The sequence below is a fragment of the Guyanagaster necrorhizus genome (assembly GCF_019112545.1).
Source record: "Guyanagaster necrorhizus MCA 3950 unplaced genomic scaffold BT62scaffold_22, whole genome shotgun sequence".
Classification (NCBI taxonomy): Eukaryota; Fungi; Basidiomycota; class Agaricomycetes; order Agaricales; family Physalacriaceae; genus Guyanagaster; species Guyanagaster necrorhizus.
The window spans coordinates 399,458-424,471 of NW_025064901.1; the positions used below are offsets into that span (position 1 = coordinate 399,458).

The 25,014-nt window shown below is 47.6% G+C and overlaps 13 protein-coding genes across 13 annotated transcripts in view; 7 read left to right on the plus strand and 6 right to left on the minus strand.

Moving 5' to 3' along the window:
• The window catches only part of BT62DRAFT_988235 (uncharacterized protein), a 4,675-nt gene extending 4,101 nt beyond the window's left edge, over positions 1–574 (plus strand). Inside the window, exons 23-25 of the mRNA XM_043190108.1 lie at positions 37–165; positions 222–358; positions 407–574. Of these exons, the coding sequence (XP_043037160.1) occupies positions 37–165; positions 222–358; positions 407–520 (380 nt within the window). The 3' untranslated portion in view covers positions 521–574. The remainder of the gene's footprint in view (positions 1–36; positions 166–221; positions 359–406) is intronic.
• A 56-nt stretch (positions 575–630) lies between these two features.
• BT62DRAFT_972262 (TRAUB-domain-containing protein) lies at positions 631–2,554 on the plus strand. The gene is made up of 9 exons (XM_043189068.1): positions 631–670; positions 718–765; positions 818–911; positions 961–1,282; positions 1,334–1,408; positions 1,461–1,559; positions 1,607–1,737; positions 1,791–2,204; positions 2,253–2,554. The coding sequence occupies exons 1-9, from the start codon at positions 658–660 to the stop codon at positions 2,461–2,463; spliced, it is 1,407 nt and encodes a 468-aa protein (XP_043037161.1). The 5' UTR covers positions 631–657; the 3' UTR covers positions 2,464–2,554.
• Positions 2,541–5,044, plus strand: BT62DRAFT_934895 (uncharacterized protein). The gene is made up of 8 exons (XM_043186815.1): positions 2,541–3,036; positions 3,092–3,160; positions 3,211–3,477; positions 3,533–3,779; positions 3,831–3,964; positions 4,013–4,489; positions 4,542–4,694; positions 4,753–5,044. Exons 1-8 carry the CDS (start codon positions 2,779–2,781, stop codon positions 4,894–4,896), a joined length of 1,749 nt encoding a protein of 582 aa, XP_043037162.1. The 5' UTR covers positions 2,541–2,778; the 3' UTR covers positions 4,897–5,044.
• A 20-nt stretch (positions 5,045–5,064) lies between these two features.
• BT62DRAFT_323399 (uncharacterized protein) lies at positions 5,065–6,435 on the plus strand. The gene is made up of 2 exons (XM_043180499.1): positions 5,065–5,475; positions 5,526–6,435. Exons 1-2 carry the CDS (start codon positions 5,404–5,406, stop codon positions 6,234–6,236), a joined length of 783 nt encoding a protein of 260 aa, XP_043037163.1. The 5' UTR covers positions 5,065–5,403; the 3' UTR covers positions 6,237–6,435.
• Positions 6,289–9,396, minus strand: BT62DRAFT_934896 (barren). Its single transcript, XM_043186816.1, has 8 exons — positions 8,973–9,396; positions 8,379–8,925; positions 7,803–8,324; positions 7,452–7,747; positions 7,284–7,404; positions 6,947–7,233; positions 6,661–6,894; positions 6,289–6,607 (listed from the first exon to the last, which is right to left on the minus strand). Exons 1-8 carry the CDS (start codon positions 9,381–9,383, stop codon positions 6,572–6,574), a joined length of 2,454 nt encoding a protein of 817 aa, XP_043037164.1. The 5' UTR covers positions 9,384–9,396; the 3' UTR covers positions 6,289–6,571.
• Positions 9,397–10,140: 744 nt separating this feature from the next.
• Positions 10,141–11,052, minus strand: BT62DRAFT_934897 (uncharacterized protein). Its single transcript, XM_043186817.1, has 5 exons — positions 10,888–11,052; positions 10,709–10,835; positions 10,547–10,648; positions 10,422–10,489; positions 10,141–10,376 (listed from the first exon to the last, which is right to left on the minus strand). Exons 1-5 carry the CDS (start codon positions 10,969–10,971, stop codon positions 10,227–10,229), a joined length of 531 nt encoding a protein of 176 aa, XP_043037165.1. The 5' UTR covers positions 10,972–11,052; the 3' UTR covers positions 10,141–10,226.
• Positions 11,053–11,230: 178 nt separating this feature from the next.
• On the plus strand, positions 11,231–11,846 carry BT62DRAFT_934898 (uncharacterized protein). The gene is made up of 2 exons (XM_043186818.1): positions 11,231–11,587; positions 11,639–11,846. Exons 1-2 carry the CDS (start codon positions 11,376–11,378, stop codon positions 11,703–11,705), a joined length of 279 nt encoding a protein of 92 aa, XP_043037166.1. The 5' UTR covers positions 11,231–11,375; the 3' UTR covers positions 11,706–11,846.
• On the minus strand, positions 11,678–13,569 carry BT62DRAFT_1078394 (actin-like ATPase domain-containing protein). Its single transcript, XM_043179384.1, has 5 exons — positions 13,425–13,569; positions 13,126–13,376; positions 12,202–13,076; positions 11,983–12,155; positions 11,678–11,932 (listed from the first exon to the last, which is right to left on the minus strand). The coding sequence occupies exons 1-5, from the start codon at positions 13,521–13,523 to the stop codon at positions 11,831–11,833; spliced, it is 1,500 nt and encodes a 499-aa protein (XP_043037167.1). The 5' UTR covers positions 13,524–13,569; the 3' UTR covers positions 11,678–11,830.
• A 46-nt stretch (positions 13,570–13,615) lies between these two features.
• BT62DRAFT_953398 (terpene synthase) lies at positions 13,616–16,592 on the plus strand. Its single transcript, XM_043188263.1, has 12 exons — positions 13,616–13,814; positions 13,862–14,106; positions 14,156–14,277; positions 14,331–14,427; positions 14,479–14,614; positions 14,664–15,214; positions 15,269–15,346; positions 15,398–15,546; positions 15,599–15,704; positions 15,754–15,976; positions 16,027–16,173; positions 16,231–16,592. Exons 1-12 carry the CDS (start codon positions 13,635–13,637, stop codon positions 16,408–16,410), a joined length of 2,214 nt encoding a protein of 737 aa, XP_043037168.1. The 5' UTR covers positions 13,616–13,634; the 3' UTR covers positions 16,411–16,592.
• A 396-nt stretch (positions 16,593–16,988) lies between these two features.
• BT62DRAFT_1033969 (uncharacterized protein) lies at positions 16,989–18,657 on the minus strand (the record flags this gene model as incomplete). Its single annotated transcript, XM_043178363.1, has 10 exons — positions 16,989–17,366; positions 17,419–17,480; positions 17,536–17,596; positions 17,650–17,711; positions 17,767–17,835; positions 17,895–17,957; positions 18,012–18,137; positions 18,189–18,228; positions 18,278–18,528; positions 18,581–18,657. The coding sequence occupies 10 exons, from the start codon at positions 18,655–18,657 to the stop codon at positions 17,146–17,148; spliced, it is 1,032 nt and encodes a 343-aa protein (XP_043037169.1). The 3' UTR covers positions 16,989–17,145.
• A 290-nt stretch (positions 18,658–18,947) lies between these two features.
• On the minus strand, positions 18,948–20,439 carry BT62DRAFT_953401 (uncharacterized protein). The gene is made up of 10 exons (XM_043188264.1): positions 20,365–20,439; positions 20,269–20,306; positions 20,172–20,210; positions 20,074–20,112; positions 19,968–20,022; positions 19,783–19,916; positions 19,618–19,731; positions 19,490–19,564; positions 19,198–19,441; positions 18,948–19,129 (listed from the first exon to the last, which is right to left on the minus strand). The coding sequence occupies exons 1-9, from the start codon at positions 20,422–20,424 to the stop codon at positions 19,345–19,347; spliced, it is 651 nt and encodes a 216-aa protein (XP_043037170.1). The 5' UTR covers positions 20,425–20,439; the 3' UTR covers positions 18,948–19,129; positions 19,198–19,344.
• A 52-nt stretch (positions 20,440–20,491) lies between these two features.
• BT62DRAFT_1078398 (MFS general substrate transporter) lies at positions 20,492–22,911 on the plus strand. Its single transcript, XM_043179385.1, has 9 exons — positions 20,492–20,839; positions 20,889–20,954; positions 21,008–21,191; positions 21,249–21,273; positions 21,323–21,362; positions 21,416–21,436; positions 21,494–22,178; positions 22,234–22,649; positions 22,692–22,911. Exons 1-8 carry the CDS (start codon positions 20,684–20,686, stop codon positions 22,470–22,472), a joined length of 1,416 nt encoding a protein of 471 aa, XP_043037171.1. The 5' UTR covers positions 20,492–20,683; the 3' UTR covers positions 22,473–22,649; positions 22,692–22,911.
• Positions 22,912–23,062: 151 nt separating this feature from the next.
• BT62DRAFT_324098 (uncharacterized protein) lies at positions 23,063–24,088 on the minus strand. The gene is made up of 3 exons (XM_043180502.1): positions 23,564–24,088; positions 23,166–23,266; positions 23,063–23,110 (listed from the first exon to the last, which is right to left on the minus strand). Exons 1-2 carry the CDS (start codon positions 23,908–23,910, stop codon positions 23,200–23,202), a joined length of 414 nt encoding a protein of 137 aa, XP_043037172.1. The 5' UTR covers positions 23,911–24,088; the 3' UTR covers positions 23,063–23,110; positions 23,166–23,199.
• Between the last annotated feature and the right edge of the window lie 926 nt (positions 24,089–25,014).

Consider the following 25,014-nt stretch of genomic DNA (forward strand, 5'->3'; position numbering starts at 1 on the left):
CCCCCCCCCCAGTTTATGGCTCATTCTCTGTTGTAGTATCCGGAGATCACACCAGAACCATTCAGATTGCGACGCCTACTGTAGGTGGATTGATGAAATTCGCGGTCAAAACGGCGACTTGCTTGGGATGTAAGACGCAACTCCGAAAATCGAATAGCATAACAAGTATGTTTTCGTGTTTTCGTAATGTTTCACCTCTTCTGGATCTCATATCATTCCAGACGGTGCTGTTTGCAACAATTGCAGGCCTCGAATAGGTGAACTATATCAGAAACAGGTCTCGGCGTCATCAGAGATGCAGGTCCGTTTCTCGCGGCTCTGGACTCAGTGCCAACGTTGTCAAGGATCGCTTCATCAGGTGTGTGCTATGCTTTCCGACGACAATGCAACGTTCACATTGGAACAGGATGTGTTGTGCACGAGTAAAGACTGCCCGATATTCTACATGAGAAAAAAGGCACAGAAGGATGTAGAGGACTCCAATTCAGTCCTAGAGAGGTTCGAATCGGACTCTTGGTGATTACTATCTTGTGTTATTTATATAAGTTATCATTACTTGGATATTTGAACTGTCAGCGATATGTCCGACAGTACGTGCGTTTGATGTGTCATCAATGATGATCGAGTGCAAAATTTTCTGTTTTGGCATTGACCATTATGGCTGCCTCCCGTGAGTTATTTTCTTCAAAGCTCGTTAGCACATGCTCAGTCTCCAAGGTCTTCCCCTTTCCCAACAAATTGCCCAGCTGGAAGCTACTGCCCCAGGTGTGTTTGGCACCAAGACAGTGTCTTCTGCCAGCCATTAATATCGGAACAGATTTTGACCTCGAAGACATTCAACCCGTCGTAGAAGATGACGACGACGAGCGGAACATTAACTCTGCAGCTAGGGACCATTATCTGGATGTAGGGTGCGTGGCCTGGCTCTTGTAAAGTCTATGGCTCTGATTAAGATACCAGCCCGAGCTCGTTGCGGCAGCAACAGGATGGCATTCTGGACCCAAAGTACGACTCTGTTCAGACCTCCAGGAAACAAATGATGGAAGAGAGCTCTCTGAGTGAGGAGGAGGAGGACTCTATCCAGGATGGTGAGGGAGACGAGATACTCAAGGATGAGGTCGAGATCGAGGAATTGGATGGCGGAGACGACACGGTCAAGGAGAAAAGTTCATTATCTAGATCCGACACTCAAAGGCGCGTCGACCAGGATGATCTGTCGTCCACACTAAAGCGAGGTCGGGAGCAAGATCGGAAAAAAGGTGCTGCAGTCGCCCAACAATTGGTGAGAATCATCCTTTAACTCAATGCCAGTATGTTAATTTGTGTAATCCAGTCTATATGGAATTCTTTATTGAATGCCCGAATCTGTCTACAAAAGTCGATCACCGCCGCCAACAGACTCCCCCTGGTAATGCCGTCCGACTGATACGCAAATACTTCCTCTAAACATACGTCAACAGCCTAGTGACGAAGGGTTGCTCGCTGGGAGCCAGGGTTCATTAACCAAAATGCTTCAGGAGGCAGTGTCGTTATCCGAAGAACTTTTTGATCTGCAACAGGTTGGCATCTAGTATTATGCGTCGGTCATTGACCTATTCTTTCCAAGACAATGTTTACTCTGGAGTCGATCAGCCTTAGACCTCACAAGCGACGGAGACTCTCGTCTGACGATGACTTGCAGGAGTATGAAGCATACGTACGGGAAACTACCAACGTATCGTCTGACACCGAGCACGCGTGAGTATCCACCCCGCTAATCTGAACTGACGCACAAACTGAAAATGTGATAGGTATCATCCTCACGCTTTGCAGATTCTTTCCAAGTGGTCTTCTAAGATACAGGCTGTCGCGCCATCTGCCCTACTCCCATCTAATCGCAATGCATTTTCGAAGAATTCTGAGAATTCCAAGACAGTCGTTCAACTGATTGACGACAACTTGGCCGACACGAACAAGATGCTCGCGAGAACTCAGATATGGCGGAGTAAGGCCGAACGACTGGGAAGAATGCTTGACAATAGTCAAAATGGAGAGGAGCAGGAACACGACTCTGAAATCTTCGACGACACAGATTTATATCAGCAGTTGCTCAGAGATGTGATAGATGCTGAGAAGAATGGAACAGATGACTGGCTGGTAGTGCAGAAACAAAAGAAGGCGAAGAAGAAGGTGGATACGAAAGCAAGTAAAGGGAGGAAAATACGGTATGACTTTATCATATTTCCGGTTCGCTCTGACTGGCGAATTTTCAGATACGAAGTGCATGAGAAATTGCAAAACTTCATGGTACCTGTCACTATCAATGGCGCATGGCATGACCAGCAAATCGATGAGCTCTTTGGGTCACTTCTTGGCGTAGGGTTTGAAAATGCGTTAGACCGCCATGGAGGGGGAAATCACGGTATTGAGATACAGCATGACGCAGAAGGCATCTCAAAGGGTGGATTCAGAGTTTTTGGATAAAGTTTTCGGATAGAGTACTGGGGGGAAATTAGTTCTGGTTTTGAAATTAGGAGCGAGTCGCAATATAACATGGCCAAACATTGATTGCCAGTGCATCCCTTTGCCTGTGAGGAGGACGCGGACTTGTTCACAGCCTCCCAGTGCGCAGCATCGCTTGAACGGCCTTGTCTAACTTTTACTATCCTTGTCTCCGACATCTAGACTTCCCTTCCTGCTCTTGCTTACCGTACCAAAGATTGTCTCGTCGACGCCGCACGGACACCTTACGTCTCTTTCAACAAGCTACAGCGTCGAAACACGTTGAATTTGGAACCAATGGATGCCTTCGACGACGAGAACCCATTCGAGACGGGTACAGACCGTGTTTCATCTGAGACCTCTTCCACATCTAAGGTGGACATATCAGAACCGCCGTCTCCGCCTTCCAATGTGTCGCGCAGATTTTCTTCGTCTGCGTCTGCCAAGGGGTCTGCATTTCCTTCTTCAAGTCGGCAGGTGCAGTCCAATTACAAGAGTGACTTCTGCTGCACTCGCGACCGTGTCCTACATTCTGGCGACGACGTCGAGATAATCGTTAGTGTTCAAGTCCTAGGGGGTCCTTTGTCCTGAAATAATCTTCTTATCCAAGATAACTGACGCAGTGAAGACGTCCATCAACTCCAACTCACCTTATATTGCGTATGTCATTCAAACCGGGGTGAGTTCACACCTACATGCAGACGTAACCCGTCTCGAATGATCTTCCAGAATGCGCAAGCACACCATCGGTATTCAGAATTTGAATCACTGAGAATCAGCTTGTCGAAACTCTATCCTACTCTCATAATTCCGCCTATACCGTCGAAGCAGACGTTAGGCGATTACGCTATCAAACAAGGAAAAGCTAAGGAGGATGCCGCTTTGATTGCAAGGAGAAAACGTATGCTTCAAACATTTCTCAACCGCTTGGCTCGTCACCCAATTCTATCCAATGAACATGTCTTCCATCGATTTTTGGACGGCAAAGTCTCGTGGGTGCGTTTGCATACCATCCATCTTACAATGGGCTGTTTCTCATTGTTATTAATAGACCGAGGTTCTCAACTCACCACCACTGTCGCTGCTTCCGAAGAATATCCTCAAGGCCCCTTCGCACAATCCCACTGATCAGAATGCCTCCCCTGCTTATGCCGCTCTTCCGAATCCGTCAGCCGCCCATCCTCTGCGACATCCGGACCAGAGGTTCCATGATTCCGAGGCATTTACCAACAAGTTTTCTGTACATATGAGCGGCCCTATGGAGAAGGTCACACGTCGGACCATCAAGCGATGGTCAGGTGCGTCTTGTAATGTGGCCCCAGAACTAACGATCTTAATTTTGTCTTCAGATTACGGACAAGATCATTCAGAGCTTGGTGCGGCTCTGAACGGTTTCAGTCTGAATGAAAGTGGCGAGCTTTCGGGTGCCATTGAGAAAACTGGACAAGCTGTCGATGCTACTTATCTTTCAACCACAAAGCTGGTAGGTTCATTTGGCACTGGCCTTTTTTCAAGCTCACATATGGTGCAGCTTCAGGAACTCGAGCAGAACTGGGCGGAACCCCTGCACGAGTACTCTCAATTTGCACTGATTATCAAGAAGCTTCTTGCTTATCGACACCAGAAGCACGTCCAATACGAAATGACTCAGGATGCTCTCGAGACTAAGCGAGAACAGCTTGAAGAACTAGAGAAGAGTGAGCGGGAGGCCCGACGCCTAGAAGCGGCCCTTGGACGGGGCCGCATCAATGGTTCTTCTATGGCTTCTAGTCCGACCGCAGGTGAGGATGAAACTGATCCTACCTCAAGGTCTGGCGAAGAGGAGAATAACCCTTCTTCCGGTTACCTCCCACCCCATCCGGGCCCGAATCCTGCCCGGCGAAGGACACGAGCACCCGGCATGGGACTACTGAACGCTCTCAGCTATACAATCCATGGTATGATGGACGCAGACCCCGAGACTGCTCGCCGCAACAGCATTACGAAGACTCGGGAGAACATCTCTCAGGTAAGCCGACTTGAAACTTGCATAGGATTTTGCGTTTAATTCGGTATACTAGCTTGAGGACGCCCTACATCTTTCTACTCAGGATCTCAAGTACTCTAGTTCTACCATTCAGGCAGACTTGGATAGGTTCCAGCGGCAAAAAGTTGCGGACCTCAGGGAGATGGCCATAGCGATGGCACGAAGCCATCGTGACTGGTGTAAGAAGGTACCGTGGAGCTTTTCGAAGAGCTTGAATTTTAACTAAGGAAATTTTTACGTTCCAGAACCTTGAGGCCTGGGAAGAGGCGAAGAGAGAGATTGACAAGATTCCCGACCATCCCAACACACCACCGAACTCAGATGGACATTCTTCTGGAGGGCCCGCAACTGTGAGAAGAGACTCTACTGCTACGGTGAATGGACGCTAATGATGGAAAGAGTTCGTTGAGCTTTGGTACTAAGTAGCAATTTGGGGCTTCTCCTTTCTTTCATGATAGTTACTTAGTACTGCAACTATCTCAATGATTGCACTTTTCTGGAGTCGCGAAATTCGACACCATGACGGAGTCACCGTCACGTGCTTCGTGGCCCCCAAAAAATTTATCGAAAGGTCAACTCTTCCTGTCCCCACCCTCCCTTATCCTACCCGATCGGACAGACGCAAATTCCAGACTCACTCGGGTCATTTGTGAATATCCATGCACTTTGCATGACTATATTGTCTATGTTATGACCTCTTCAACTGTTGAGCTTACAGTTGAGGCCTACCTTGACATATCAAAGACAACACGCCAACATGGTTTAAGGTGTGATTATGTATTGCATGGTAAGGATTGTGGTGCAGTCCTTTCATGCTGGCAGGCTATGAGTGAGGTGCGAATCTGGTGTTGCATCTAAGACTCTTTATGCAGCATACTTGTCTTGCATCTTGATCAATGCTACTGACTGGATGTTTGCAGCATCAGTTCAAACATTGTATTTGCAGAACAGTTCGGGATAGAGGGACGGTGAGTACAAACACATCCATTTCCTTTCATTTACTCAGTTTTCCTTATAGGGTGTCAAACACAGACAATACAAATGCCCATTACCACGGTGCAGTGCACCCATTCACACCTCTGAGCAGTCTATACGTGAACACATAGATGTGTCGCACATGTCAGCATTCCATGCCTTGATCTGCCCATTACGACAGTGTGAAGGAGTCAGGTTCACACGGATCTTACATCTGACAAACCACTTGCGCAGTGCTCACGCTGCTCTTGAAGGTCAAAGGGTGAATCTGCATTCCGAACTTTTCTTGCCTTCATCGCGGATATTTCGTCCATCATCCGTTCCGGATCCCCTGCCATTACCACTGCCATCAATCGGAGCTACGCTAGTGCCCGCTGTCGCAAACGGACCTCCGCGAAAATCTCTCTGGGGTGCTGGTACTGCACCGACCCCATCCTTGCCGCGCTCTCCCAAAAGACTCAAGCATACGGTATCCGAGTCGTCGATTGAAGACGGCAAAGAGTCTTCTAGCATCGTCCTAGATGACCTCCCCATATATGATGACACCAAGTCTTCCACGGATTTTGTCGTATGGCGTCGGCCTTCGCAGCTGCAGAAGGATGTCGTCAGGCCACTCCCAATGCTTGATCCCACTGTACCTCGCCCAACTGAACCACCCAGCTCTATCTTATACAACTCCTTCAAAGCCCGCGTCGATGCTTTGGAGGTCGAGGCGCAGGCGAGAGCAGGCCTCTCATTCAAGCAAGATCAATAACTGAGGATACAAAACTGAGAGATTTGGCTATTCTGCGGGGAAGACGAAGGGGCTGTTGTCATAGGGCGAACATTGAACATTCAGAGCTTCGACGTCCCTTGCTACCTAGATACTGTACTAGAAAACGGAGTTCCCGCATAGTACCGCAGCTGATGATTAGTCATGAAATGTTGAGTAACCCAGGACGTAGTAATATACAGAGAACAGATTTTGGCAGATACGGAGAATGATATCATATAGATTGTAATACACAAATCAAGAAAAAAAAGTCAATACATTATTACGAAAAGAAATGCCGCCCCAGTAAATATTTCGAACCCTGTCATACCGTCAGGTCACGCCGAGAGCGTAGCGGTCGGGTCTCTGAACACCTGGATATCTTGATATAAGCACTGTCCTATACAGTTAAGACGACAGCACGCACCTTTAGGTTCCATATATTCCCGACACCTTCCGTATCCTCTACACTGGTCGTTGAATTTTCTCCGTTTTCGATCTTGAGCCCTTGCTCGTTCGCAAGATGCAGAAGGCAGATGAAGCAGAAGCTTGTACTTAATTCCTGCAACTTATCTTGGGGATAAGAGGTTTGCAATCCCGATAGCACGGAACTGAATTCCCGAGCTTCCGCAGGATCAGTTGACGCCACTTCATCAACATCCTTCGACACGAACATTTAAAAACTGGCGAGATGTTTTGAAAAACAGACACACCATTCCATCGTCCGCTTCGCCATGAGACACTACGATATCGAGGCCCTTCCAGATATTCTCCTTTAGCTTTCTCACGTCTACTCTTTTCGCTCGTTTGGTATAGTTCACAAAGGCAGGCTTAACACGGCGTGTTTGACCTTGAGTTGCCGCTAAGAGGTCTTCCCCTTCTGCTGGAAGGCCCATTCCATCAGCTTCGAAAGCATCATCGAAACCGAAGACCGGGACGTCATCGTCGTCATCTTCATTAAAGAACTGCGTGTTGAATGGGACCGCGCCTCCGTTTTCAGCTGCTCGTAATTTAGTCAGACACTGGACAAAATGGATAAGGACTCCTTACTTTGGTCATCATTGATTCTTCCCCGTCCGGCAGCTTGGTCCGCGGCAGCTTGGGCCCAATATCTCTCGTCAACTTCTCCGCTCTCCTCATTGTTGTCAAAGCGACGACCCCGCATTTTGAGCTGTACAGACTTTTAGAGCGAGAGTCGAGGTGGGCAGCAGGACGTACCGAGAACTTGGGCTTCAAAAAGAGGGAAACTAGCTGTTTGCTCGTGAAGTGCATGTCGTCAGGAAGTCTATGATCATCGCGTTTTTCGTTTTCTTTCCCTTTCTTCTTGCTCTTTCGGGAAGCACTACTAGTTCCTGCAAGGTTGATACCGGCGCCTCTGGCCGCTGGCGCAAACAGCTCCTTCTTCATATCTTCCTGGTCCATATTTGGGTCTGGTGGTGTCAGAAAATCGATCTTGAACGCTTCCTTCTTCTCTCTGCGGGGTTTGGGACCTTTGGTTGGATCTACCTCCACTGCTGTTGCTTAAATCGTCAGAATGAAAACTTCTCGTTAGGATCATATGAAGCTTACGTTTCTTGAAAAGTCTCCGGAGCTTCCAGTGCTCGGGACCCGCCCAATTCGTATTGAACGTCTTGTCGAAGGACTCCATGGTGGCATCAACATTACCTCCCATGGCCAGTACAAGGTTATGATCATTGGAAGCTTGACGAGGATCAAACGATGCATAAGTTCCCGTGCTACTGCCGTCGTGGTCAGCGGGAACACCGTAAGAATCATTGGAGTGCTCGTCTCCGCCTCCAAAATCGTCCCCTCCAAAGTTATCGCCGTCAAACGATTCGTCTGCGTAAGCATCTGCTGGAGCTTCATCCCCTTGGAAGAAATCTTCAATGGCTTGTTCTGAATTGTCGATATCCATGTCGAGGCTATCCGCTGGACCAAATTCTTCATCATCGTCATCGAAGTCGGCTTGTGGATTATCCTTGTAGAAAGTCGTATCTGCAGACGAAAAGGTTTTCTTGGAAAAAGAAAAGTCTTTAAGGGAGTGACAAATTTCCTTGTACTCCAGCGCATTAAGATCAGGTAGGAATTCCTCTAACCTAATGGTCAGCCACAAGGCGGGAATAAATAAGTAATTTAAAAACGTACTGCGAAGATAGCTCAGATCTATGAAATCCTCTGGTTCATCTACGTCTTCATCATCCTCACCTTTGCTTACAGAATCACCCGCGTCAAAAACAACCCTCAGCCCGCCATCGTTACCTACACCAAGACTGAGATGGTTCATTAGAAGCCCTTGGGCACCACCCTCATCAAAATCGGCACAGGTCTTCTTAAACAATGGATCTACACTGAACTCCAGCTCTAGTTTTTTGATCCTGAGTTGGGAGGGGTCCTTCACGAGGGTGGCAGCAGACCGATGCTTCTTCTTCTTTGGTTGCGTCGGGTCCTCCTCTGTATCCTCTTGGCCCGATTCCTCCGCATCATCGCTTCGACCAGATGCAAGATTACTTGCTAATTTGGCAGTTTCAGAGCCGACACTGTCAACCCGACTGGTCCAGATTTTAACGCAACCGTCAAGAGTACATGACGCGCGCTGAAAGTTGATGGAATTGTCGTCGTCATTCCTGAGTAATGACATGTCGTGAAAATAGTCAATAAGTGCAAAATTCCATGAGTTGGCGGCATTAATTTTCTGATCGATGTTCAGCAAAGAGGAAGGTATCAAGTTACAGAACGTACGTTGTCTGTTGCCATCTTCATCCATTCCTCAAAGTTGGAACTCATAACGTCCAATGGTACCTTGATGACCGGCGGGGCAATAGTATTGAGCTGCTGCTTCTGTCTGTTGCTGCGCGAAGTGTCACCCTGGTCATTAGGATCGCTCGAAGGACTAGCAACTGGGGCTTCAACTCCATGAATCTTGGTGCTCTTCCTTCTTCTCCTTTTCTCTGCAGCATCATCGTTAATGTTCACCGATTTGAGAGGGACGCGACCGGAGTCTGAGGTAAAGCTGTCGTTTTCCGGAATGAAAGCCTCACTGAGCCGTTTACGAACACCACTTTTTCGAGGTGGAATGAGGTCCTTCTCGGATTCAGCGTCAGTATCGTGGTCGTCGTCGTAGTGGTCGTTGTCCCTCGAGCCCCTCGCCATGATGGTCTTCAACAAAGAGTTTCGAAGCACGTGATCTTTTAGCCGCGACGCGTAACGCGTCACGTTCGCGTAGGTCGCGTGTTCCTGTACCTCACGACGAGAGCTTACTTCGTGTTGGTTAAGAGTTACGCTATTGGTATTACCTTCTTTATTTTCTCTCTTTCTGCCATTAGATGGCATTGAGGCGAGTTAGTGTACTCGTACCTAGCTGAGTTACTTATGTAACGTAGGCGGCCAACATTGGCCAAGTCATATCTAGCTCAATACTATCTGGGAATCTTACTTCCTTTCACCCACTGCTCTGACTATATCACGAACTCTGTTTTTCAGTAGACAGTTGAAGATATGAATACTGCACGCTTGGCATTCTGCAGCTATTCATCTTGCAGGCAGGATTTGGGGTGAGTACCACAATCAAAAATCAGCCCTCGCTCGGGACTGAAAGTTCCTATTACTGTTTCACTTTCCACTTTCCCGACCCGAGTCGCTTAACCTGGCTTCGACCAAGCTCGGAAAGAGATTGTGAGCCTTTTGGTCATGTTCTTGGCCACATCAACCAACGCCATCATTACTTACGCTAACATGTCCAAAAAGACCGTACAAATTTGAACGTACTTACTCGATTTCAAAGCGACAACGGGGCTAAAGCCTTAGTGGATTCAGACTCAAATGATCCCACGCACGGAGTGCCTTTTCTTCACCCAAGCCGACAAATGTCCGGCTGCCTCCTGATCCTGGTAAAACCTAACCTCTTTCCTGATAATTTTGGTGTATTGGTTATTACAATTGGGTATGTACTTCTTGTTTGGTTGCGGCATTCAAGTTCACGCTGAGCACCTAGGTTTAAAGCCTCGAATGCATTTTTGCCGATGTCTTCGATTTCTGTCCATTCTTTTGGGAGGCCAAGTCAAGGATCCAGGGGCTGATCCATCCATGAGCTAGCAAATCCTCTTTATTCAGGTATTTAGCTCCTTGAATAATCCCGAGGCAAGTCTGGAGGGATATTAGAAAGATAACCAGGTAACTGGAAAGCGTCACCTTTGTCCCGCACTCGCACGAGAACGGCTGATCCATGTCCCACTCCGTACTGGGGTAGAAAAAGCCGACTACAGGTCAAGATCGAATGAGCCAATCAACGTGCGATGGAAGCCAATGGTACTAACGTGCATCTCCAGCTTCGATACGCCTTAGTGCGCGTATATGCCAGCCTGCGGAGTCGGGGGAGGACAAGTCGAAAGCCGTGTTTGGCTCGCAAGAGTGATTCACTATTGCGGATTTGATCAACACCGATAGTAAATTGTACGATGAACTGGCATTGGGCATACCGTAAACGAAATCGCTGTTCAGTTCGATGTGATCCTCGGGTCCGGGCCCACATTGAACTGTTCTGTAACTCTTGGGAGCCTTGGTAACACCTTCCAACGATGCGATGACTTGTCCTTTTTCGAATGCCTAAAATCCGCTGCTCGAAGAAGGTTGCGACTTATGACAGTCTGAAGCTCACCTTGAGGGACTTTAGGAAGGATTTGTACTCGCCCGGCTGAAGTTGTACGACAAAGTTGGGGTTTTCCTTGGATGGTACGGACATTGTGTGTGTTGGCTACTTGGGTTGAACCTGGGAGAACTTCATCCCGTTCCGAGTTGATGAATTAGCAACCCGGGATCGGAATCCCTCTCTCCGTCTCCTATCTCGATTGCTTGGCGCGCGCCGACGCGATCGATTCACGTGGGCCGGAGATTGCCGTCGTCGGGGATTGAACTCTAAATCCCGGACTGTACAGTTCGAACTCATTTTATTATTCTAGACGCATTGATCGACAACTTCAAGATCACCGACGACGCAATGGCTCCATCAAAAAAATCTAAGGCATCCAAGTCCACCGAGTCCATTGCTGCCAGGCTTGCCCTCGTCGTCAAGTCGGGCAAGTACACTCTTGGATACAAATCCGCCCTCAAGCAGATGCGAAGCGGTAAAGGTACGTTGGCTGTCCAATGTCTCTCGGGGACTGGAGCGTGAGGCTGAGAAGGTCCCTTGAGCTGACGCTTTGTTCTGTAGCCAAGCTCGTCTTGATCGCTGGCAACTGCCCACCCCTTCGCAAGTCCGAGATTGAGTACTATGCCATGCTCTCAAAGACAACAGTGCACCACTTCTCTGGCACTAATGTGGCCCTGGGGACCGCAGCTGGTAAACTTTTCCGTGTTGGGTATGTCTTTTTTGTTCTCTAAGGGGATTCACTTTACTGATAATCCTTCAGTGTCATGACCGTTTCCGACCAAGGAGATTCGGATCTCCTCAACTTTGCTGAGGGCAATGCTGCATAGGCGAGTGACGGGTGCTTATGTCTATCGATATCATGTATACTACATATACATACAATATGTCATGTACTATGGGTCACTACGCGACGCAATTTTTACTCAGAATATGAGTCTCTTGGCAGTTACAGTTACAGGAGTGTCGGCGTAAATTCAATTATTGCATGAGGTCCTCTCGCTGTATAGTCCGATTTCAACACCGAGTTCTTTCCCCCGTTATCATTGAAGATGATCTGGCCATGTTCAGTGTTCATGACGAAGGTTTTGGCTGTGCGCTACTCACCTTAGCCGTGATACTTGCCCCAAGGAAAGCAGCATACCCTTCTCCGGTGTCTCTATATTCAGGATAGTACTCTGGCACGCCTAAAATTCGCACGCTTCGTGGCTGGATCTCCGTCTGCAATTCAGGATTGCTGATAAACGGAGCAAGCCGCGATTGCAGTGCGACTGCAATACCTGTGACAGGTTACTGTATGTTCAAGGTACGGTAGAAAGTATTCACCTCTGATGTTCTTTGTTAGATCGCCAGTGACAAATAGACCCTGCCAGATGTACAGCCTCTGGTCGATGTCCGCCAGAGAAACAGCATGCCCAGTCGCTTCTTGTATAGGACGCGTGCCAGCATACGAGACCGGTACGTCCGCATCAGACAGTGGTATCGTTCCCAACAACATAGGGTCAAAAAGTGGTTCACAAAATCGATGGCGCTCTTTCCCTAGAGTTATACTTTTATCACGGAATTGGATCGTAACCAAGTCCAAGGCCTCAATCTCCCTTGCTCGAGCTTGCTCCGCGGCAGAAGCTTTGGCGTTCGCTTTCTTTTTCATTCCGCTCTCAATGACTGCCTTCTCCTTGCCTGCGACCAGAACGGCTGCGATATCCGTGACGCCCTCGTCCTCCGCAATGGCCGTTTCGCCGGAAGATGGGACTTTGACATAGCCTGCATTCCAGATATATTTTGCAAAGTCTAAAAGAGTCTGTTGTAGGTCCTCGGGAGAAAGAATTGCTTCGGGAGGGGATAGAGTCGACATCACAGAAGTGTTGGAGCGAAGGAGGTTTGCAAGGTAAGTTTCGCAATGGCGAATGCCCACGTCAGTGTGTGACCGAGCAGAATGAATAATGAAACCCTCATAGATTGGGGTGATGTCAGTTGTGTTGTATCCGATGTCGACAACGACACCGCTGAGACTGTTGCCGGCGTATATCTGGGCCACAGGACGTTCGACGATGGCGAATCCTGCGACATTGAAACGCTCGAAGAAGATCTGGCATATTTTTTCGTAGGTACTACGTGGCATTCCAGGCTGGATGGCTAGAATAACAGGGGACTCATTTTGAGCACGACGACGTTGCAGTTGGTTGAAGAGAACATGTTTCCTAGATTGCACAATGAACGGCCGCTAACGTGAAAATCCTGGGGGCATACCATATAGCTTCAGCCTGTACCCATTCTTTTATATTTTCGCCTTCAAAAGGCCAGAAGACATGGATATTTTGACCACTAGCCAGCGCTTCATCGAGTTGCGCTCCAACAAGGTAGTCGTTCACGGACGCATTCACGGGAGGTTGCGAAGGTGCTCGACTGGTGGATGCCTCTGCACCCCCTCCATCGACTGCGATAGCACCTTCATCCCCGTTCGATACGTTTGGCCGCAAACCGACGCGCGCTTGTATTTCCTATTATATGATGAACTTGGGCTTTGAAGCAGAAAGTGGAAAACTCACAACTGTGGGTATCTTCAAGAGTTCGTGAAGACCCAGGCCAGCACGAATGACGGACCTGCTCGTCTCAATGATGACGACGGTGGAATCGCGAAAGGACATTGTACGCGACTATTTGTCTGTGATGTGGTCCGGGGTTGTATCATGGCTGATCGCTCCGGTGCCTATGTAATGCCATTTTACCAGTGGTACGATTTCTTTGCCTTTACTCTGATGTCCTACTCACCGCTCGTTGTGCCAGATTCGTCTTCTATTCCCTTTACCGACTATTCTCAATGGCGCTTTATATCTGGTGAAGGCGGTCGCCATACCTGGCGTTATCTCGAGACCAATGAAGAATGCAAGAGCTGGCCTCAGACTGCTCTGGAGAAGCATTGGCTGGGTCTACCGACGGTACGACATCTCTTTGTCTTTCTTTATTTTCGTGCTCATAAGCACAGGATCTTCCCGTACTACCCCGAGCCAAGGATCCTTTAGAGGCCGCGCAAAATGGCTACAAGTTCTATAAAAACCTCCAGTGTCACGATGGACACTGGCCAGGTGAATATGGCGGTCCTATGTTCCTCCTACCTGGGCTAGTAATTGGCTCTTATGTCTCTGGTATGGGCTTCAGGACAGAAGAAAGGTTGGAAATGATTCGGTACTTAATGAACCGCGCCAATCCTGTAGATGGCGGATGGGGAATGTGAGGTCAATACATACGCTGGCCGCATCTCTCCTCAATTCAGCCTTAGACATGTAGAAGGCGAGTCGACAATGTTCGGCACCGCGTTGAATTATGTCGCATTGCGTATCCTTGGCGTTGATGCAGACCATCCCGTTTGCCGGAAGGGCAGAGCAACCATGCATGCTATGGGTAAGGATATTATTGCTATTTTCGACATTGGCCCTCATCTTATATTCTCTCAGGTTCTGCATTAGCTGCACCTTCCTGGGGCAAATTCTGGCTTTCCGTATTGAACGTTTACGAATGGGAAGGCAACAATCCCATTCCTCCGGAACTATGGTTCGTCGTATTGCTCATTTTGACCAACTGCACGCAATAACATACCCTCAGGTTACTTCCAGAAGCACTCCCCTTTCACCCACATCGATGGTGGATACACACACGAACGGTTTATGTTCCTATGAGTTACCTTTACGGTGTCAGGTTCAAAGCGCCAGAAGACAAGCTCATCTTGTCCCTTCGCGAAGTTTGTGTCATGTTCCCTTCCACCTCAACCATACCTTATCTTTACTCAGGAGCTCTACATGCAAAACTATTACTCTATAGACTGGCCAGCACAACGGAACAACGTCTGTAAAGTCGACTTGTATTCGCCGCATGCCGCTGTGTTTGATATGATCAACGTTGTTTTGGGTGCCTATGAGCTCTGCACACTACCACCTCTCAGGCGTAAAGCCGTAGACCGCGCGTACCAGCTTATCGTCCTAGAGGACGAAAACACTGGGTATCAAACGCTGGGACCCGTTTCCAAAATGATGAATCTCGTTGCGCGTGTTCACCGTGAGGGCAACCAGAGCTATGCGTTCAAACTTCACAAAGAAAAGCGAGAAGATTTCATGTGGATTGGAAAGGATGGAATGATGATGACAGGGACCAATGGGAGCCAGTTGTGGGATATTGGCTTTATCACTCAGGCTGTGGTAGAGTCCGGTTTGGCGAACCGACAGGAAAATAAAGAGAGTCTCATCAGAGCTCTTGGCTGGTTAGAGCAGGCTCAGATGACTACGAATCCTGTGCATTTCGAGACTTCCTATCGGCACATGACCAAAGGAGCATGGGGGTTCAGGTAAGACTGTTTCCCCATCCCTTCTCGCAAGACTGATAGACGGGCATAATCTAGCACCAAAGAGCAAGGTTATACCGTTTCAGACTGTACTGGCGAAGGCCTCAAAGCAGTATTATATTGCCAAGACCTTGAGTAGGCAAATTCACTCTTTCGCTGATGAATCTCCGCTTACTACTTTTATAGCTTTACACCCAAGTTGGTGTCCGAGCGACGCCTGTGCGATGCCGTAGATGTACTCCTTTCAATGCAAAATGCCGACGGAGGATATGCGAGCTATGAACGTGTTCGAGGACCAAGATGGCTGGAGTTGCTCAATCCCGCTGAGGTTTTCGGTAAGAACTCTCCTTCCGCAGATGCTACTATCGAATCTGAACCGTTTTACAGGTGACATTATGATAGATTACACATACCCCGAATGTACGACCTCCGTCATCACAGCACTGGCCATCTTCCGAAAACGTTATCCCGTCTACCGCAAGAAAGATATTGAGTAAGGGTCCTTCTGTGTCTTTCCGCGCTGTTCTGACAATTCTCGACAGCCAAACCATCCGGAAGGCAATTGTTTTCCTTCACAACATACAAAAACCCGAAGGCCCCTGGCTGGGATCCTGGGGTATTTGCTTTACCTATGCTACCCAGTTTGCGCTGGAGAGTCTGTCATTGGTGGGCGAAACATACGAAACCAGTACCTCCTCGAGACGTGCTTGTGAGTTCTTGATTAACAAACAAAGAGCTGACGGCGGCTGGGGAGAGAGTTATAAGGTATTATTTCATCCTAGCTATCGCAGAACGATCGTTGACACTTTTGCCAGACGTGCGAGCAGAAAAGTTGGATCGAACATGCTGAAACGCAAGTCGTGCAGACTTGCTGGGCTACCATGGCTCTGATGTATGCGGAATATCCTTATCCTGAACCTATTGAGAAGGCCATTGAACTGGTAATGTCAAGACAGCTACCTGTACGCTCCGTATAATCTTCTATCTGCGGTTATTTGAGACTTATGTGTTTCCTTCAGGATGGCTCATGGGCACAAGAAGCAATTGAAGGCGTCTTCAATAAAACTTGTGCAATCGCATACCCGAACTTTAAGTTCTCTTTCCCCATCTGGATGTTAGGAAAGGCGTATTCTTACCTTGAAGCCTTGAAGGCTAAACAGAAGAATGGACGTACCAACGGAGTGAATGGATTCTATTGAACAAATTTCGTTATTTTTATATTTTACTACTCGTTGTGTTTGAGCTTAGAAACTTTAGTTCGTTGCCACCATGTTGACTTTGATCTTCATATGTATTTCGAGAAACCTCCAAAATTTGGTGATATACACAGGAGCTCGAAGTGCCCGTAGCTTTGGCAAGCTGCCTTACAAATAAATATTCGCGGAACTCGTACTCGTATACGGTGCTGTGCAAGGTGGCCGCGATCACGAGTACGACCAGATGACTTGCCAGTGTTGGATATTATCTTTAAGGCCCGGCTGCGACCACCGCCAGTGTTAAAAAGTAGTTTTCAGATCAGGATCTATCATTAGTAATTATATATATATATTGCCGAGTGCTTGAGAATATCTACTGATAGTATTTGGGCCTCAAGAGCTTTTGACTTTGACGTCGTTGATGAGAGCTTAGCAGAACCCTAATTATTTCTCGGATCGTCGTGGGCCCAATGTCTAGCTGGTATTTGAATTTCTTTCCGATCCAGCTGGACAGGCAGCGGCCTTCCTGGTCAGGGTATCTCAATGCTCCGGAACTTCACGCAAGTCACTTGCAATGCAATATCCTATCCATTCGCTTACATCAAAGCTATTACATTAGTGCACTACTTTCAAAATGCAATCTGTCTATATCGAACTATGTATTCAACCAGTGGTATCTACGACCGCTCAATGAAACCCAAAAAAAATAATGTTAGGTAAAGAGGCATAACGACTTCATCACCTCGTAAGCCTGCTCATCTTCTGACTCTCTACATCTGATCTCGAGTCGTCCCACTTGACCCCAGGCTCGTCGACATCCTGTTCGCGATTGATCGTAACCTGCACTTCAAGCTCAATACCCTTAGTTGTGACAGCAACGGCTGCTGGACTCTGGTCATCGGACCTGCTGTAAGGTGTGCGTCCACTCGATGGCTGATGGTTCTTGTACGACCGCATACCTGCGTCTGATTTCGTGAGATCATTTTACAGGACGTGTATGGTTGCACCAACCTCTGGTCTTTATCAGAATGTTTTGTGACATAATCCATGTAAAAGCGATGCCAAGAGTCGCGCTGAAAACGATTTGTTAAAAGCGCAATCCACATGGATTCGTAACATGGAGCTTACGCAGCAGCTTGGGCGCTGAGACTAGAGGCCCGGTATAGGATAAGGTTTAGGGTATTCGTTACTATAACGCAGCATTACATTCGGGTCTATGTGAAGCACTCAACGACCACGTACTAGTAAGGAGTACGATATATCCAAGGCCATCAACAACCATGGCTCTCACTAAGCCAGTCATACTAAAAGCGGATATTCAACCTTTCGAGTCACCAGAGGGGAGGGCCGAATACTTACGAAGACAATCCTGAGCCGCCAGCTTTGACCAAGAAGTAGGTGGACAATCCTAAAGTAGTCATATCATAACTGCAAAGGAAGCTCGTCAATTAGTTGCGGTTATCTGTACTATGGGATATGGGACTGACAGCATGGCCCAGATGTAGAACATCCAGTTCACCAATTTTGAAGGGTCGTTGCCTGACGTGCAACTGGAGAAAAATCCCATATCAAAATGGATCAATGTCATACATTTAAGTACGCACTTTCCGTCCGTTTGAATCATGACCCGGCCATATAAATTTGTGAACCACTCGAGTAAAGTGACTATCACTGTCACGACGACAAGAAAACTTTTGATTCGTTGTGAGCGTCGAGAGATGCTGTATGTTCTGTCCGACATGTTAACAAAAAGCCGAAGTACCTATGATATTATAGCATACCGTAGTCCAAGAATTAACTGGCATACAGTCATCTGAAGGGCTAGAACCCAATCAATTAATCATTAAGGCTAGGATAAAGTTATCCATACCTTTCAGGACCACAGGGACCATGTAATATCTCTGGCATGACTTTTCACCGAAGGAATGTGAAAAATATCCGACGTTGCTAACAATCAGGACCGCGGCACTGATGTAGCGAATAAGGACGAAGAGGACGAGGCTATAAAGCTGTGGGTCAATGCCCGATTTGACTTGGAACACGAAGATGAACGACTTGGGACGGATCTGCGGCCCTTTATCACGCCAGAATTTGTACTCCCCTGGAAGAGTTCTGACATAGCTAATGGATGGATAAACGATGAGATGCGTTGATACGAAACATGATTGCCTACTCGTAAGTGCAGATGGCAATGGTCCCAAGACGGAGAACCGTCTCCATCGACAAGGACTCTACAGCTGTTTCGGACATGGTGAGATAAGAGAAGGAAGGTGTGTGTATCGATTTGGGACAGTTCAACTTAAATAGATTCTAAATCACACCAACAGTGTCAGGAGAGCGCGACCAGGTTTTTCCTTTTGATCTAGGAGGCCAGGCGATCCGATCACAACTGAATCGAGGCATGTCGTGAAGGCACACGGAACCGTCTAAGGGATAGATGCCAAGAGCTTTACAACGATGAGTGATTTAACATTGACTGACTGCTCCATCAGAAGGTCGTGAAGCTGTCTATGTTAGCGTGGGCCAGTTTTCTTGTCATAGGCGAACGCTTCACTTCCGGCTGCTGCCCCAGTCCAGGGCTAAAAAGCAGGGGTATGAAGGTAACAGTTGTGATTAACCTCCCTCCGCTTGATACAGGAACGTTTACTAACCGTGTTATGTAAATATAGATACCCGGCAGTAAAAGAGGGGACCGGTTCCTGATACGTATCCGGAGGCCGTCACTAGAAACATAACCCCTCTAAGCGAGTCCTCGAACGACAGTATGGCGTCCAATAAAGATTCCCATACACACAGTGCGATATCATTCCTCCGCTAATGTGAGAGCCTGCTCGAGATCATCGTCATCAACTAATACGGTCGGAGGCGGGGCGTTTCCGAAGTAGAGCCGTTGTACGACGATAGCTATCAAAACCACATGAAATACGTGACACACTATCAGTCCATTGAGGACCTACCGAAATCGATAGATAGTTGGAAAATAGCACAGACTTTGAACTGAAGGGGCGACTCTTGAAGGAAGAAGTAGACTGTTCTGGTGATAGTGTAAGGGACGGACTATGATGAAGGTGATATTACGCACTTGAACGTGTCTCCCCCTGCCCACCCAATTAAGGTTGACATACGGAAGCCATACAACGATCGTTGTTTGAAATTACTTATTGAAGAAGGGGATCAATCGGTGAAACTAAATGATTACAGCGAGCGCACCTGATCAGTTGAGGTATAGGTAGAGTACTCTCAAGTCCCAATGCAACGAAACCTAATAGTGAAACGAAGACATCAGAGCGCCCCAAGATCAAAAATAAAATGGCCTCTAGTAAACTGTGATTCAACATGAGATATCATTCGTTTAGACGATACAGGGAAGCGTACATGAAACCAGCGAGGAACTCGATGTATTGAGTATACGTTGACCATTGCCAGAATGAGAATGGCCTGATGGACGTGCCCAAATTCTCTGGGCTGATTGTAGGACGATAGCGGATGCATATGTAAAGCAGGGCGAGCTATGTCGGGTTGAATACAGAATGTAGGAGATTAGGATGCGAAGGACGGACCTGGGCCAATATCATGAGGACGGATTGTAAAAGAAGGGCGAGCTCGAAATGATTTCTGTATGGGTGTAAGGATACAGCCGCAAAGAGGGAAGCAGAAGAAGCATACCCCAGCCAGAAGAAGCATCGTGTGATGTTGGCCAACAACCTGGGTATCGAGAAGACGGTCAGGGACTAGACGGTATCGAGAAGAGGCTGGTAACAGACAGAATCGCGCAAACGTCACGAGAAAATCCGGTTGCGTCCCTAGAAACGAGTTGGAATTGATGAGACGATGGATGTATGTGTGCAAGGACACACTGACTGTCTACGGACGATTGAAACTGCCTGGTCTGCGTAGACCTAACGTCAAGTGTCAATCAGCAAAGATTCATAGTGGTGAAAATGAGCAGCAAGATACCAAAGGAGGACCGACAGCCATGCCAATGGAAGCGGCGGTAGAGAGCCATGAGGGAGACATTGCGGTCACTGGTTGGGAGTGGGTGGTGGGTGGGTGTATGGTGGTGTTTGCCAACGACGTCTTCCAACCCGATAGTATCGCGCAGGTTTGACATCCAAGTTTGCCTATCATGAGTTTCAAATGACCCCTCTTCGCACACTTGTCGGCGACCACCCGAGTCATCAGACGGAACTTCCGGTTCATTATTGCCTTCAAATTTGCCTGAAATACTGGGGTCCGCAAGTGCCGCTTCTCCATTCTTTCTTTCCCTCTTATCATCATGATTGCTACGAATGTCGACGAGGAGTCTCCATTGCTCCATCCCCAGCACAAGCCAAAACGCACTCCTCTTCCCTGGTTCCAATTCTGCATTGTCTTGGTCCTCCAGCTTGCAGAGCCTCTCACATCCCAAGTTATCTTTCCCTTTGCCCCCCAAGTAAGGATCCTTATCTCTCATCTTCAATTTTCCTTAACCTCTTCTTCAGCTCATTCGAGACATTGGGATTACCCATGGCGACGAAACGAAAGTCGGATATTATGTGGGGGTCATGGCAAGTGGAACGCTTCTCGTCTTCTAACATTCCTGCGACTCACAATTTACCAGCAATCTCTTTTCTTTTTGACCCAATCGATGACCGTACTCCATTGGAGTCGTATCTCCGACCGTGTTGGACGCAAGCCCGTCATCCTGACTGGGCTTTTTGGTCTCTGCATTTCGATGTCCTGCTTCGGTCTCTCTAAGACCTTCTGGGGTCTTGTTTTGAGCCGCTCTCTCAACGGTGCTTTGAGTATGTCCTTCCCACGTGAGGGCCTCTTCTTCTTCTGACCTCGCCGTTACGTTGTAGACGGCAACATTGGCGTTATAAAAAGGTCCTTTCCGTATCCAACTCCGAGTGTCGTTACCTCTGACATGTCACAGTATGATGGCGGAAATGACTGATGCGACAAACATATCCCAAGTGCGTCTCTTTCTCAACCCATCTCCTCCATCTCTGACTTATTTCTCGTCAAGGCATACGCTTACCTTCCGATTGTAAGTGTTAGAAGAGTGTTGATTAGAACAAATACCCAGAAACTGATCTCCCATTAGTCCTGGTGCACGGGTGCTACATTGGGACCCATCATCGGAGGAGCTCTCTCTCGCCCGGCAGAGCAATTCCCCAGCCTCTTCGGCCACTCTGACTTTTTGAAGGCGTATCCCTATTTCCTTCCCTGTGCCGTCCCAGCATGCTTCTCTGCAGTCGCATGGCTCATCACATACACCTATCTCAATGAAACTGTCAAACACCCGCAACCCGTCTCCAGTCTTTTCTTCAAGTCGTTGGACAATCAGGATACCAATAAGACGACACCTGACTTAAGTGACGATGAGAAACCTGTCCCCATGCGATCCCTCCTCATTCCACGAGTTCTCATCGCTGGTGCCAATTATGCATGTCTGTCTTTGGTTGAGATCGCCTTCAAAGCTATTCAACCTGTCTTCATGTCGATGCCAGTGGAACTTGGAGGACTCGGGCTATCTCCTGCATTCATTGGGAACATCCTCTCCGCGTTCGGCATCTTCAACGGTCTGTTCCAGATCTTCTTTTTTGCCCGAATCAATGACTCCCTGGGCTCCAAGACTACTTTCCTTATCGGGATTGCGTCATCGATTCCAGTGTTTGTGTCATTCCCCGTTATTAGCACCTTGGTGAAGGCAGATGGGTTATGTACGCTGGTATGGGTTGTTCTTGCCGTCCAAATAGTATCATCAATCGTCATTAGCTTATCGTATGGTGCGTTCAGTATCTCTTTTCCGTGTCACAATTCCGTAATTACCGTCTTACTCAGGTGCTATCTTCATTTATATTGCTGCCGCCTCGCCGAATCGAGCGTCATTGGGTGCAACAAATGGGCTTTGTCAAATGGCAGTCAGCATTTGCAGGGCCATCGGGCCCGCTGCTGCCAATTCACTCTTTTCCCTTTCTTTGAAGCAGAGCTTTTTAGGAGGTTATATGGTTTATTACGTCCTGCTTGCGACGGTATGTGCGTCACTGGTGGTTGCTTCATTCTTGCCACGTCGGTTGTAGTTTTGGGGAAATAACGACTCGTAGACATGAAAAAGCAGATGAAAATAGAATCTGCCTTAATATTTTTCTCCCTTTTCTTATCTTGATTGATTCTACTCACATTCTGTGAAGCCCAGCGCCATTCGGAAATGGTTAGCTCTGCTGTTGGGCCTTTCTCCTAGTTCTCACGCGTATTCGGTAAGTTTTATATTCTGTGGCGGACAACATTGAGCATCCCAGGCACTATAACGAAACTTCTATCGCTTGTGATTTCATCTCGGCGAGATGGTGCCCTAACCTGTGACATGGCATCTTTTCGGTGAGGCTCCGCTTTGAGAAGAATTCACGGTGATAATGCTTTTCACTCAGGGAGGCTTTCTAATTTTCGCACATAATCGGGGTAGGAAGCAAAGAACCCTGGTACGATTTGATGAGTACATGTACAGTAGACGTCCCGCATTGCATAGAATAAAACGATTCTTTCTTCCGTGACATAGTATATATTGACACCGCTCATAATGAGTCGCATATGGGAAAACGTCAATTCCGATAACTTGCCTATCTCATTGCAAAAGAGGTTGCCTCGTTTCCAGGCGTTGCTATTTGTCCCCTGCGGTAGATTTAAACCATGGACCAGCTCAGGAGGCTATAAAAATAGTCTATAGTGAAAGAGAAGCTATTAGGACACGAAAACAACGATATTTGAATCAATGCTTCTCTTTTTCCGTGGATTTCAAAATGCATCTGCTCATAAGTCCTCGGCGGTGATAGCTTTCGGAACCAATGTAGAAACAGCGTATTGACCAGCGTCGGGTCTGCCAGTCACAAGTCAAAGGCATCAGAAGACTATACATTAGACAAGAAGAAAGAACTCGAGCTGACACCCTGTAATGAACTTTGGAGTTTAATACCACAATATGTTACCAGTGTAGGTTGACAGCTTTAGTCAGGCTAGGCTGGAGGCAACATAAGATAGCGAAGACTATTTCGGGCCCGGAGTCATACAAGGTTCGGCGTTATTGTCAACACTGTCAACAAGGTTCTCCAGTTGTGTCGGACAATACTTTGACATTATTGTATGCTCCCAGTTTAACGAAAATTATGTGACGCACAAACCCAATAATCTGTCGTAGACATGCGGAAATGAGCGAGAAATGGGACTCATGATGACAGAGCATGGAGACTGATGTGCTTCGATGAATGCTTCCGCCACGAACATTGTGCTCACTGTGAATGTCAAGAACGTTTCCCCGGTAGCGAGAACCTCCCAGGGACCTATTGCCCATCCTCCGATGGGTGCCGTTACGAGTTGCCCGCAATTGATGTATTTTGGAAACAACGATGTGAGATAATTAGCGGCGCTGACAGCGATTGCGTGATGTTTGATCCAGCCCCTGGTGCGAGTGGCGTCGGCATTGGCTCGCAAGAGAAAGATGGACAAGCGTCTACGGTGATTCATCCGATTACGCAAAACCAAACAGCAGTTCGGTTATCCCATTGTGAAAGGACGTCAAAGGAACTCCAGAGGCCTCCGTAGATGACTTGGTTCCCATAATCCCACATTTGCATCTAGGTATACGAACTTTGTCCCGATAAGCATCGTCAATGGAGGCGTAGTATGGCGACGAAACAAGAGAGACAGGCTGACGTGTATGCACTTCTGATAATGTTGATTTCTGTGAAATAAAGGGACTCGCCACTGAGAGCGTTGTGCACCAGATAGCCTGTTGATGAAAATAGGCATAGACATGTCAATGTGCGGGGAAGCTTAAATATATATATATATATATACCCATCATACCGAACGATCCTGCAGGTAGAGTCGTCATCTTCGCAACAAAGAATAATGCAATACGGTATGGAGAGCTAAAAATGTAGATAAGTCTCTTACGCACTTGACAAAGAAACCTTACATGCAGAGGAACTCTAGTTCGATGACGAGCGTAGGGGGAGCAAGAACACACATTTCTATTAGTTATATCGGCCGACCCGTGGTATGGAGTACGAGTCAAAAGTTAACGATTATTCGACGAAGGACGTGCTACCCCCGGCCAACCCCAACCTTGGGACGGGCCGATCTCGGATCTGAATCATCCGAGTTCCTTACGAACGCAGCAGAACAGTAAACTATTCAAATAGCCTGAGAGACTACGCTCTTTTGGATACATGAGAGGATGGAAAGCATGATGGTCAGAAGACAACAAGACTTAGATATCGATGCGGAGAGATGACCCTTGTGCATCGGTAAAACCCGAACAGCAGAGGTAATACTTACTGAGCGCAAGCAAGGAAACCGAAAAGCGAGACAATCATTCTTTATACGTATTAAAACAATATTTTAAAGTTCCAGAGCGATACAGGAAGAAATGAAAGAGATACAACACGACAGAGCCTCAACGCGAAGAAATGTTATCGGGGAACGCACGCTTTGCAGGTCTTTGGCGCACCGCAGTCAATTCTACTCGCAGCGCTCGCAATCACCAGCAAATTATCGTCATATAACATTAAGAGTGACATGCACTCCTTGCACGGTATCCCGTATATATGTCTATTATAACGATAG